This window comes from Barbus barbus, assembly GCF_936440315.1.
Source record: "Barbus barbus genome assembly, chromosome: 2".
NCBI lineage: Eukaryota > Metazoa > Chordata > Actinopteri > Cypriniformes > Cyprinidae > Barbus > Barbus barbus.
The window spans coordinates 36,100,595-36,114,993 of NC_136730.1; the positions used below are offsets into that span (position 1 = coordinate 36,100,595).

General features: G+C 36.6%; 1 protein-coding gene across 3 annotated transcripts in view; it reads left to right on the forward strand.

The window, feature by feature from the left end:
• The window catches only part of dennd4c (DENN/MADD domain containing 4C), a 77,908-nt gene that overhangs the window by 32,042 nt on the left and 31,467 nt on the right, over positions 1–14,399 (forward strand). For all 3 annotated transcript variants that reach the window (XM_079440509.1, XM_079440510.1, XM_079440511.1), the window contains exons 9-15: positions 1,017–1,161; positions 1,778–1,953; positions 2,063–2,163; positions 2,306–2,524; positions 3,426–3,571; positions 4,320–4,358; positions 4,960–5,090. In XM_079440509.1, the coding sequence (XP_079296635.1) occupies positions 1,017–1,161; positions 1,778–1,953; positions 2,063–2,163; positions 2,306–2,524; positions 3,426–3,571; positions 4,320–4,358; positions 4,960–5,090 (957 nt within the window). The remainder of the gene's footprint in view (positions 1–1,016; positions 1,162–1,777; positions 1,954–2,062; positions 2,164–2,305; positions 2,525–3,425; positions 3,572–4,319; positions 4,359–4,959; positions 5,091–14,399) is intronic.

Consider the following 14,399-nt stretch of genomic DNA (forward strand, 5'->3'; position numbering starts at 1 on the left):
AGCAGAGCTGCAGTTTGAAGTCAGATAAGAATAGCTGGTCATTTTTAACATCCATTTCATTTTTTCCATAGGAAATGCTTCCATATTTCATTTGGAGTGGTGAGCTCAGATCAGAGACACATCACTTTAAACTGCCTTTAAAGGGATAGTCCACCCAAAAATGAAACTTCCTACTCACTCTCATGTTGTTCCAAACTTGTATGATTTTTTTTTTTCTAGGTAACATAATACAAGATATTTAAAAGTATGTTGATAACCAAACAGTTTTGGTGTCCACTTCCATTGTATGGACAAAAAATAAATGACCCGTGGTATCAGCATCACAAGATCCTCTCTATAGTTATTGGTTTTACTGACCAATGTTCTAGGTTCAATAAAATTGAAAGGTTCATGAGTCTCTAAAACATAATTTTGGGAGTGTAATCAATATTACGTCACACAATATTTTTAGTATTAAGCTGAAGGTGCTATAATAGGCACCTTTAACCTCTATATAGTAAATAACGTGTAACTCAAGTGTTCGAATGTCAGTTGGGCAAGGAATTACATTGAGATTGATGTCTGTTTAAGTGGAGCAAATTCCAAACACAGAAATAACACTTAATCACAAATTCATCCTAGAAAAGTAGTTCCACTGTTAAGGTCTGCTCACTCCAAGGACGATAACTGTAACAATAACTATAATGTTTGTTTTAACTACTTGCGAATAGAGAAGTCCACACCACTGACAAAGATCTTTTTTTTTTTTTCAAGCTGATGAACAGTCAACTTACTTTTCTGTTCTTAAACCTTTTGAAGAGAAAAGAGAAGTAAATAATAAATTAATATATAATAATACATTTTAAGTAATACTAAGGAATATTCACCTTTTAGGACAATGCCAATCTAAAACTTATAGAGTGTTTTCAAATATGTCAATATGAAATATGTCCTTCTACCATGAATTAAAGCACTTCTGTAAAATTAGCATCTGATATTTTGATTATTTTTCGCTCTTCCTCTTCTCTGCTGTTCAGTGGAGCAGACTACAGCACACTGCTGATGAATCTGGGCCCAGAAAATTGTGCCACACTGCTGCACTTTATCCTGCTGGAAAGCAAGATCCTGTTGCACTCCCTGAGACCAGCTGTACTGACTGGGGTGGCTGAGGCCGTTGTGGCGGTGAGTGTTTCTTGTTTCTAGTCAAAGTATAAAAAAATATACTTTTACTAGATAAGCAAAATGACTTGAGATATTTAGTCTGGTTTCCAGGGAAAAAACAAAACAAAATTTAGGGCATTTTGCTTAAAAACAAGTAAAATTATCTGCCAGTGGGGCAAGTAAAATATTCTTAAAACAATATTCCAATCTATGAATGTGCATTCCGCTCATGTACCGCGCATACTCACTGGAAAAGCAAAGTCCACTCAAATAAGGTGCCAACAGGAAATGTTCTATGTATTGTACTTGTTTCTGTTTGAAGTAGCGTAGTACAGCTGTACTGGGCAACACTGGTAAAATACAGCTACTCTCTTCTTCACAGATCTACTCCCTGTTATGCTGTACTAACATACTCTGAGAATAATAGCTTTGTAGTAGGACTATACATTATTTGGATAGTTATATATATTTTTTAATCTTATTCTGATGCATATAACTGAATAAATATAATGCATTGATATTTATTATTAATATATTTTGTTCAATACAATTGTTCAGAAAGGATTGAAAATTGTTTGATTTGATGATTTGTTATATTAATAAATGGGACACCATTGTCATTATCATCTCCTTCTAGATGATCTTCCCATTCCAGTGGCAGTGTCCTTATATCCCTCTTTGCCCTCTGTCTCTGGCGGGGGTCCTCAATGCACCGTGTCCCTTCATTGTGGGCGTTGACTCTAGATTCTTTGACCTCTACGATCCCCCACCTGATGTGGTCTGTGTGGACTTGGACACCAACACTATATACTTGTGAGCACCCTTGAACTTTAAGATTAAACATTTGGGAATTTATTGCTATGTTATTTTTTCAAGGCATGGAATATTATTTATTTTTGATATTTGCCTTTTTTTGTTTTAGGTCTGATGAAAAAAGACATAGTAACTGGAAGAACCTCCCAAAGAAGCCCTGCAAAGGTCTCATCAACTCTCTAGGAAATCTTCACCTCCAGCTTGCCACTGGTAAAATCTCCTTTCACCTTTACAGATTCTTTATGCATTAAAATTATCTCCCTCTGATGTATCTCAGAATTTTTATTTCAGTAAAAAAGGTGTAACTATGGGTACGTTAGACCTATTGTATATGAGGATTTTTTCAATACAGTTCGGCGTGCAGCACTAGAAGGCTTGGCGGTGGAGATGACCCCTATCGAGGCAGACTTTACCTGGCATAAGAAAAAGACTGAGCTGGAGATGGAGATTCAGGAGGCATTCCTGCGCTTTATGGCATCCATACTGAAGGGCTACCGAACCTACCTCAAACCAATCACACAAGCACCTTCTGAGAAAGCTACTTCTGCAGACTCACTCTATGACCTGCAAGGTAACTCTTCCAGAAGAATAATGGCCCTGTGTAGTGATATGAGATCTTGTATTTTGTGTCCAAGGTCCACAAGACTGAAGGATGTCCCATTGCTTATTGTGGCATATTGAAGAGCTCCTCCCCTTTTTGTAATAGCTAGTAGCCTTTAGTTTAGCACTACCGGGTCTTCCTACCGGGTCGCGAGAACGTTCGGGGGAAAATGCGAATAGATATGACGCCCTGTTATTTATTGTGCGTAAATGATTTTTCTAATTATTCTGTATTTTCGTTGTATGTGATCGATATCGAGTAGCAATTTGACGATTTCATGTTAAATCAGTAAATAAAAGATTGCTCTGATCTGTCATATAGGCTATTAGGGCTTAAACGGATCGCAGTTGATCAAATCGGTCCGAAACACGTCTCTATGCTTGTGCGTGCTTCGGGTGTGTGCCAGTACAGCACAAGCATAGAGACATGTTTCAGACAGCGCAGCATACCGATTTGATTCCTCTTTCATGTATCCCTGCGTTTAAGATACATATGCATGGGGTGTTGCAGTTACGTCGCAATACTGGAAATATTTCTGTTTTAAACAATGAAGGTGAGCCAATGGATATCACAACAGCAACATGCAAACTTTGCGCAATAGTTATGCCGCTGAACGTCTTAACTTCTGTCATACAGAAAGTTAAAGTAAAAAACTGATGGAGTTTTCTAACGCTGCATTAACAGCGCATATTCTCAAGAGACAAGAGATGAATACACTTCAACATGTGCTGTTAACAGTATAAAGACCATACACAACAAAATTTATAGCAAGGCTTGTCTCTCTATATGTGCCTGTATAAAGTGTAATTAATGTAAAGTATTGAGTACTGCAACTGATAGCCACTGAATAATTCTAATGTCTCTTCTTTAGGATTCTTAAAGAGTAGAGATCGTGCGCATCAAAAGTTCTACTCTCAGCTCACCAAGACTCAGATCTTCATCCGCTTCATTGAGGAATGTACTTTTGTTAGCGACAAAGACACCAGCTTGGCTTTCTTTGATGACTGCATTGGAAAAGTAAGATTGTTTCCTGTTTTTTCTCTCTCTCTCTCTCTCTCTCTCTCTCTCTCTCTCTCTCTCTCTCTCTTTTCGTTCAGCTGCTCCCATAAGGGGTCGTCACAGCAGAATTATCCACACAGTCATTTGGCACAGGTTTATTACAGGTGATGCAGAAGCTTATTGTAATATAATACAATAAACCAAAATAGTTTGTGTTATTAATGGCGCATGCTAATATACTGTTACTATTGCTCATACTTGCTTAGACTGCAATTTTTGCCTGGTGGATGATTAAATGGATTTACACTGAAGGAAGAACCTGAGCCTTCTCGAAGGATCAGAATATCTTGGTTTGAATATCAGGGACGGACTCATTTGACCTAGCAACCACCTAGAAACTATCAGTCCATAGAAATGTTCTAACTCAAAAAAAAAAAAAAAAAAAACCTATAGCAATGCCCTGGTTTCTACACTAGCAACAACAGAGTAAAGTGTTAACAAACTCTTAAAATACCCCATAACAACATGGCAACCACTCTGAACATCCACCATCATACAGCAAATTTTTTTACAAAAACTTTTGAAACCACATTTTTTTTCAAAGTGTAAAAAAAAAACAATAATAATAATAAAAAAATGAGTTATGAAAAATTTGTTGAAGTATTTTAGTTTCTGAAGCACTAATAGGAATCTTATCTCCCAATGGCAAGAACAGAGGATGCAGAGTTTCCGATTATTGAATTTGTTTCCCACGTCTCTCTTTCAGCTTTTTCCTTCCGACAAAGGAACAGAAAAGGGTACAAAGGTGAGCCACTCCTATCAGTTAGGTGTTTCTGTGTCATGCTTGATGTCATATTAGAGTTACACCCAATGTAAGGCAAAGTAAAGCAAAACACAAACTGGGCAGGTTTTTTTTTTTATTTAAACCCTGATGGCAGGAGATAGAGCTGATTTTAAACATGGCCCATATTTTACTGACCTCAGATGTGTTTTATGGTGGCAGCTTTAAAGACTGTGATAAAGGACATTTAGTCTTAGACCTGCAATTAAGGGAGATGTAGGAACAGATGGTTATTGGTCTTCATATGCAGAGCAGTTGGTTTAGTAGGAGTAAATAATTTACTCTGCCATCTGCCATTGGCACATCATTTATCTAAACACTCTTAGCATGGGAATAATGTGGAGAGAGTAATGGAAAGTTCCTGGAACTGGAAAGCTGATGGATATTACAAGCCAGAGTGCTTTGTTTGTTAAAAGTGAAAAAAGAAAAGAAGAAAAAAATTCTGTTGACCATATTGGTCAGCATATGAGCTGTTTAAATTGCCACATACTATTTTATCAAACACATTAGTGTTTGAAAACATTACGGGTGGTTCATGCATTAAGATTATAACTGCATTTCATAGGTTGAAGGTGAGTCATCTGAGGACACCAGGCTGATGGAACTGGATGAGTCACTGAAGAGTGAGCACACAGTCTTCGTCATGCCTCCAGAACCACCCCCAGAAGATGGTCTTGACCCCCCTCCCAAATATAGGTATACACACACAGCAATATAATTTCAGTAAAAATCCCAGTGAAATCCCATGATTCACAATATCAGTTTCAGTACAAGAGCAAAAATTAAATTAAAATGAAATTAAGTTAAACATTAAATAGCATGCACCTTTTAACAAAGAAGCAAGCAAATGGGAGAAAAACATTAACCAGTTTGTGTTGGTAGCTGATCACTCAACATTTCTCTACTTAAATTCTTTATTTAACACTTTATTATTATAATTATTATTATTATTATTACACTTTTCTGCCTTTTTATTTTATTTATTTTTTCATATTCATGGTCACTTGTACTTCATGGATCTATGTTATTCCTCTGGGAGCCCGAAGAAGATTTGTTGGCAAGGTGCCCACGAGGCTATTGACGCCAACTAAAGATAATTTTTTGTGTGAACTCACAAAAACCATTGTCAAACACTGTAATTTGCTCTGACATCATCACTGCTTATCACAGTGAAAAGATGTACAGTATAGTACTATAGGTTATCATCACTGAATGTTTGCAAGAAATTCCACAGAATTCATAGATAGTTGGCCGATTTGTTTTGGAGTAGGTGCCATTCTCCTTGTGAAATTTGGCTCATATTCTTTGTAGTATTAGTATTTAACAAACTGCTCATAGAAATTACAGCAGAGAATGACTGTATCACCTACTTTAATACACAGACTGTCTCTTCCACAAAAACAATAATTTAGGAAAAACAAACTTTTTTAAGATATTTACTAAAGTTTGGGTTTCTAAACATTAGTTCACTTTCATCAAAATCACTAATTAAAAAATTAAATCATTAATGATCATAAAGTGGATGTACTCTGATTGACAGAAACCTAAATAAGATAAGTATGTTACTTTAAATTATCCTGCTCTTCCAGGATGTTTTTATAAACATGAGCTACGCTTGAAAGGGCATGGAGGAGGCCATAATCATATGCTTGAGTTAGTTTTGTCATGGAGTTGATGTCGATAATGTACTGCAGAGTGATGACATGTCCGATGTGTCCACTTATCACCGTAATCATATGCTTGAGTTAGTTTTGTCATATGGAGTTGATGTTCATAAAATATACCGCAGAGTGATGTCAGATGTGTCTACTACCTTCTCTTTTATGTTGTACTTATCCAAGGTTGATCAGCATGCACAGTATTACCTAATGGGTAGACTGTTATTTCAAGCATGAAAAACAACTTCAGTATTAATTTTTCAGATCAATCACAAATGCTTTTTATATTCGATGTCTCTGAAGTACTTATGTTAGAGAAAAGCTTCAGTGATACAATGAGTACACTCATGCTCTTAAGAAAGCAGCTTGGAAAATGGAGCACAGGTGAAAGAGTAAAAGTTCAGAGGTATTTCAAGGGGTATGGAAGGATGTTTCTAACTACAGACAGGCTAACAGCTGTGAGATTGGCAAATTACAGAGAATTCGAAGAAAAAAAACAATTCCAATATTTAGTACGCAATATTTACTTAGTACAATGACCAGATTGACAAGGAACAAATCCAGGCCTGCTTCTAGGATTGCATGACTGGGGGGGAGCATTTTGAAAACTTGGTGAGGCAGCATTATTTTGCAGTGGCTGGTCAGACTTTATTCGGTTCATGATTCATAGGTTCATATGATTCATAGAGACAGAATGTACAGTTCGAGTTGTGGACAGTGTAAAAACCTTTAACATATATATATATATATATATATATACTGTATGTAAAAGTAATGGTTAGTTTAAAGCTCTTAATTAATGACATTTCCCAATTTTCCGTTACCTAATCTAAAGTGAGAACTATTTTATGGTTAATATGTTGTAACTAATGGTCGACCAATATTGATTTTTTTTTTATAACCGATACCAATTATTTGCATGTTTATGTGCCCGATAACCGATATGCAGAACCAATATTTATTTACTGTTATAAAGTAGGCTAAATAAATAACTGAGTGAAGTCCAAAAAGGCCGAAAATTAACAGTCTTTCATGTTAAATTTAATCTTCATATTACAACAATAAAAACATTTTATTTATAAAACACATCATCAGCAGCACTGATATTAACAATAAGCAAAATAATGTCTAATATTTTCAAATGGAGAAAATAAAGGACAGGAGTCATATCAACTTCATTTTAAACTACAGTTTTAGGTTTAGGAGTGAAGAATAATTCACTGGATAATGTTAATTCACTGAATAATATTCTCTGGAATACTGAAATAGGCTATAACAAACAAAACACTGTATTTTATTGCATTTCTCAACTGGTATGTTATCAGAATTATTCAAATGCTTTTGTCATTCTGGATTATGAAATGCCTGCTGACAGCGCGGTTTATCTATGCATTTACAAAGAACTATACACAAACTGCGATCGCTCGCGGAGATAAATATTAATTTCCATAGAGCTGTATTTATTTAGATGTTTATTGGTGAAATAATGGTTATATATAGTAAATGTTAATATAATTTAGCGTATTTCAAACAAGTGAATCTTGTTAAAAGTTACATGCGGTGGCCGTGCTGGAGCATTTCCTGAGCATCAACCACTGAGTGAGCAGCAAAATGAAGCGGTTTCACGAGACTAATGAGCAAATGTACAACAGAGAGAGAATTAAATTCAGTACTTTTATTTCCAGCATGCACTCATTCATGGCTGTATTATTTAATTCATGCAAAGTTACCTCCTTATTGGGAGAGGACTTGACCAATTATCTTACGTGACTCTGTGAGTTCGTCTCTATTTCTTAGAGCCAAGCTGCATAAACTGCATATCAGGCATTTATGTAATACATCTAATTTGTTCATTAATGCCTGTTATGTTAAATAAAGTTTACTAACTACAGCAAATCAAATACCTGTGCACGCCATTGTTGTTGTCTCGTCTCCCCTCAGACGCGCTGCAATGGCGATCCTGCGTGCAATTCTCAAAACAACCACAAGATGGCGGCATTTATTGGTGAATCCGTTATTTCAAAGCTGATATCCGATTATGGTAAAATGCTAAAATATCGGTAAATCGATATATCGGTCGATCTCTAGTTGTAACCAAGCATTATCTAATTCTTTAATTAAAGTGACAATGACTGAAGAACTCACTATTTGTATAGAATCTATTACTCCATTAACTACAGTTTAAACTATGAATTAACTTTAAACTAACAGTTTGCAAAGGTTTTATAAGTACTGTGTACATATGAAGTACATTCTCTTTGACATGGTGACAACATGCTACTTAAAGTATACACATACTCAAAAATGAAAATTCTGTCATTAATGACTCCCCCTCATTTTGTTTCAAATCCATAAGACCTCCATTCATCACGTGGTCTACATTGTTTGCATCTAGTAATTTTTGTTTTCTTTCGCGCACAAAAAGTATTCTCGTAGCTTTGTAAAATTACGGTTGAACCCCTGATGTCACATGGATTATTTTACCGATGTTCTTGCTTTGTTTCTGGACCTTGATCATGTAAGGATCCTTGCTGTCTATGGAAGGGTCAGAGAGCTCACAGATTCCATCAAAAATATCTTAATTTGTGTTCCGAAGATGAACAAAGGTCTTAAGGGTTTGGAACAACATGAGGGTGAGTAATTAATGACTTGTTTTGCATATTCATTGGGTGGGAATTATTTAAATTAGTGACACGGAATGAGCCATTTGTTGTATTTCTTGAAAAAAAATGTATGTTGCAAATTAGCTCAAAAGGGAAATGTATATAAATAATTACAATTAATTGATTAATTACAATTTATATCAGCCACCAGTAGTAAATGTAGCAGAATTAAATTGCCTTCATCTAAACTGTTTGTCCAGTGAACATTCAGTGTAAGTTCATATCAACTCTAAGAAAGGATATTTTCGTGGCCACAGAAAATACTTTCCTAAGTATTAATGCATTAGAGCATGTAGTAAGGATCAAAATCATAAAGGGACATTAATTTGCAAGGCAGAATCAGAAACTCATGTAATTTGTGCACGAGTTGTATTAACTAAACACTAACACAAACTAGTCTAACAAACAAACAGACATAAAAGCACTCATACATGGGGAAAGGGCAAATGAGAGTTGATGGATGAAACCAGAGAATGAAGCTATGAAAAGAGTCAGTTAACCACCTGAGTAAAACCATCAGTGCCTTTTATAATGGGGTCTATAGCTTATACTAAACCTCTGTTTCATTTTGTTAAATGTATGATACTTGCATTGCCTTGGTCGTTTACAAGTGTCCGGATGCAGTCTCGTATGAAAGTCTTGATGGTTTCAAGGTTTTGGACTTGCGATCATCGTTCTTCCTGGTTTGAAGAATGATAAATTCCAAAGATGTTCTGACTCGATGGTGATTGGGAATTTCTTCCCAGGTGAAAAGTGAAGAAGAGTTAAGAGACATCAGCTGAGATCTGAGGATCTTTGTTTGAATGGAAAAACAAGACCGCAAGGCCTGGCACAAAAACTTAAGGTGTCCAGAAGAGTTCTAGATCACATCCTCATCTTCTCGGAATCTAAAATATCCTCAGACTGCAGGGCAGCGATGTGATTGCCTTTATCTTCTATCGAGATCACACCTCTGGGCGGGGGTCAAAGAGCCAATGGTGACTTCCACTTTTGGAGGGAAAGTTTAGGACTCTTTGTCTCCAAGCATGGTATGCATATGAACTGGATTGGAAGTTGATATACAAACTATTAAAGTTCCTTAGAACACTAATATGTTGCATAATTATCAACATATAATATACACTCTCAATTAGATCATCCGAAGACTAATTGATAGAGACCAAACATGGTATAAGTGAGGTGATATTAAATAGTGATCTATCATAAACCTAACCAGGTTTAGATGGCTAGTATAGCTAGGATAAAGATATATTTATAATGAGATGAAGACATTATATATTCAGATTTGCATTTATACATTAAGGATTTGGTCAAGTCAAGTCACCTTTATTTATATAGCCCTTTTAACAATACAGATTGTGTCAAAGCAACTATCCAATATCAAAATAGGAAAATAGTGGCAATAATGTAAAATGACAAGATTAAACACTCAATTTTCAGTTAAAGGCATTTCAATTATTTCATTATTGAATTCAATGATGTCAGCATCCAGCTCAGTTCAGTTTAAATAGTATCTGTACAATCAAGTCGACGATATCGCTGGAAACTAAGCAAGCCAGAGGCGACAGCGGCAAGGAACCAAAACTCCATCGGTGACAGAATGGAGAAAAAAAACCTTGGGAGAAACCAGGCTCAGTCGGGGGGGCCAAGTTCTCCTCTGGCTAGACGAACCAGCAGTTTGTGCTGAGGACTCATCTGGTTCCCGAGGTCTTATCCCGATGGCCATCTAGGTGACAAGGTCTTCAATGGGATCTGTCTCTGGGGCTCATCTAGGTGTCTTGAACTCCGCTGACATTCAGGGCTGTAGAGATCATCTCTAGGTGTTGATCCACCATTTGATTTGGACATGGACTGGATCCGGTTGACTGCAGTGACCATCTGATCTGGATACGGACTGGATCGGGTGGCTACGGTGATCTCGGAATAAGAAAGAAATTGGGAAGTGTTCCCAGTTTTGGTTGACCTAATTAATGCAGCCTAACAATCCTTTAACGGATTTGAATATTAGAAGTGTATTAGTGTATTATGTGTAAGCCATGTTAAAAAGATGTGTCTTTAATCTATATTTAAACTGACAGAGTGTGTCTGCCTCCCGAACAGTGTTAGGTAGATTGTTACAGTTTTGGCACTAAATAGGAAAAGGATCTGCCACCCGCAGTTGATTTTGATATTCTAGATATTATCAAATGACCAGAGTTTTGTGAACGTAGTGGACGTGGAGGACAATAATGCGATAAGAGCTCGCTCAAGTACTGAGGAGCTAAACCATTCAGGGCTTTATAAGTAATTAACAAGATTTTAAAATCTATACGATGTTTAATTGGGAGCCAGTGCAGTGCTGACAGAACCGGGCTAATGTGGTCATACTTCCTGGTTCTAGTAAGAACTCTAGCTGCTGCATTTTGGACCATCTGGAGTCTGTTTATTAAGTGTGCAGTACAACCACACAATAAAGCATTAATTAATTTATCAAATGCATGAATTAACATTTCTGCATTTGACTTTGAGAACATAGGTTTCAAGAAATATAGAGCGAAGAAATATAGAGCTGAGTATCATCAGCATAACAGTGAAAGCTAACACCGTTTTTCCTGATGATACTTCCTAAGGGTAACATGTAAAGCGTGAAAAGTAAAAGCCCTAGTACTGAGCCTTGAGGTACTCCATGCTGCACTTGTGATCGATATGATACCTCTTTATTCACTGCTACAAATTGATGGCGGTCAGATAAGTACAGTTTGAACTATGCTAATGCACTTCCACTAGTGCCAACAATGTTTTCTAGTCTATTCAAAAGAATGTTGTGGTCGATAGTGTTGAACGCAGCGCTAAGATCCAGTAGCACTAATACTGAGATACAACCACGATCAGATGATAAGAGCAGGTCATTTGTAACTCTAATGAGAGCAGGCTCAGTACTATGAAACGGTCTAAATCCTGACCGGACATCCTCACATACCATTTTTGTCTAAGAAGGAATATAATTGTGAGGATGCTACCTTTTCTAGTATCTTTGACAGAAAAGGGAGATTCGAGATCGATCTGTAATTAACTAGATCTTTGGGGTCAAGTTGTGGTATTTTAATGAGAGGCTTAATAACAGCCAATTTGAAGGTTTTGGGAACATATCTTAATGACAATGATGAATCAATAATAGCCAAAAGAGGATCTATGACTTCTGGTAGCACCTCTTTTCGTAGTTTAGATGGAATGGGGTCAAACATACATGTTGTTGGTTTAAATGATTTAACAAATCTAATGCGATAATTAGGGATGGGTACCGAAACTCGGTATTAAATCGGTCTCGGGGCTAAATTATGAAAGACCGGAGTATCGATAAGCTCTGACGTTATCGGTACTTCTGTCGGTATTGGATAAGTTAAGAAAACACACATACATTTATTGTTGCTCTCTCTCTCTCTCTCTCTCTCTCTCTCTCTCTCCCTCTCTCTCTCTCTATATATATATATATATATGTCGCCAGCTGTTTTTATGTGCAATAATATTCAAACATTTGTCTATGATGCATTTTTGCTATGCGCAATTCAGAAGCCAGATCGCGCTCACGCAACATGAGTGTCAGACTGGAGCTTGAGCCATCAATGTTAATCAAAGAACAAAATGCAAAGAGAAAATCACCCACAGCTCTTAATCTGAACAACGTTATAGCTTTAATAAACATAAATATATCAGTACATACAGTGAAAACTATGCAGTGCTCATTTACATTTGATTACTTTTGTAACTATTACTTACCTGAACATTAATATTAGTAGACCTTCATGGAAAAATGAAAGCACTGTTTATTTAATTTCGTTTGTGTGTTTGTTTTATTGTATTTGTCAGTTTGTTTTACTTTGTTTCTTTGTTCATGTTGTTACTGTATCTTATCTTATGTATATAAAACACTAAAAATACCTGCACACTGGTGCATTTACAAATTGATGAAGTGCAGGCATGTTTAGTGTTTTATATACATAAGATAAGATACTGTAAGAATATGAACAAAGAAACAAAGTAAAACAAAAAGTACCGATAAGAATACCGTTAAAGTACCGGATCGATAAGCAGTATCAATAAGAGTAGTAATACCATTAAAACCTTAACGATACCCATCCCTAGCGATAATGTAGCTGACGAGTGCATGGTTACAATTTTATCTCTAATAGTATCTATTTTGGAAGTAAAATAGTCATTTTAGTCAGTAGTCAAAGTCATTACTGCTGTGCTGTTGGGAAATGTCAACACCTGCTGATACTTTATTTTTTGTTAATTTAGCCACTGCATCGAATAAACACCTGGGGTTATGTTTGTTTTCTTCTAAAAGTAATCAGATCTAGCAGTTTTTAATGCTTTTCTGTAGGATAGGGTACTTTCCCACCAAGCAATACGAAAAACCTCTAGTTTTGTTTTCCTCCAGCTGCGCTCCATTTTCCAGGCTGCTCTCTTTAGGGTGCGAGTGTCCTCATTATATACCACGGTGTTGGACTCTTTTCCTTAAACTTCCATAAGCATAAATGTGCAACCGTATCTAAAGTGCTAGAAAAGAGAGAGTCCATAGTTTCTGTTACATCGTCAAGTTTTTCTGTGCTGTTGGATATGCTGAGGAATTGAGATAAATCAGGAAGATTATTTACAAAGCAGACTTTTGTGGTAGAAGTGATGGATCTAACATATTTGTAACAAGGAGTAGAATTTACAGTTTTAGCTATATGATTCAAGATTCAAGAGTTTTATTCGTCACATACACAATTATACAGAGTATAACCAGCAGTGAAATGTAGGTCAGGTCCGCTCCAAGGACAGTGCAATTATAAAGTATACAAATATTAAGAGAAGAAAAGTAGAAAAAAATAAAATAAAATAAAAAGATAGATAAAAAATATAAATATAAATGTGCAGGTCAGTATGTTGTTGACTTAAATAGTACTAAGAGGAATGTGCAAAATAATGTGCAAAAAAGTTGTACAGGGTATATAATAGCAGCAATATGAGGTAGAGAAAAATTATGAATAGCTTATTGATATGGTGATATTTACATGGAGTCAAGTGATGTTATGACACAGAGTTAGAGTTTAGGAGCCTGATGGCCTGGGGGAAGAAGCTCCTCCTAAGTCTCTCAGTTTTTGCCATCAGGCTACGGAAGCGCTTACCAGAAGGAAGCAAAGTGAATAGCTGGTTACCAGGGTGATTTGAGTCCTTGATTATTTTGACAGCTCTATTTTTGCAGCGTTTGAGGTAGATGTCCTGCAGAGAGGGGAGAGCAGACCCTGAGATGCGCTCAGCTAAGCGCACAACTCTCTGTAGTGCTTTGCAGTCCTGATTGGAGCTGTTTCCATACCACACTGAGATGCACTGAGTCAATACACTTTCTATGGTCCCTGAATAGAAAGTTTTCAGGATTGCTGGTGAGACCCTGAATTTCCTCAGCTGTCGCAGATGGTACAGTCTTTGCCTGGCTTTCTTTACCTGAGTTTGGATGTGTGTAGTCCAAGTCAGGTTCTCGGAGATGTTTACACCGAGGTACTTGAAGCTACTCACCCTCTCCACAGGGGTCCCACTGATCATAAGAGGTGTGTAGGGCTGCTGCTGTTTCTTCCTGAAGTCCATGATCAGCTCTTTAGTTTTGCTCACATTCAGAGAGAGACAGTTGTCCTGGCACCATGATGTAAGTCTCTCTACCT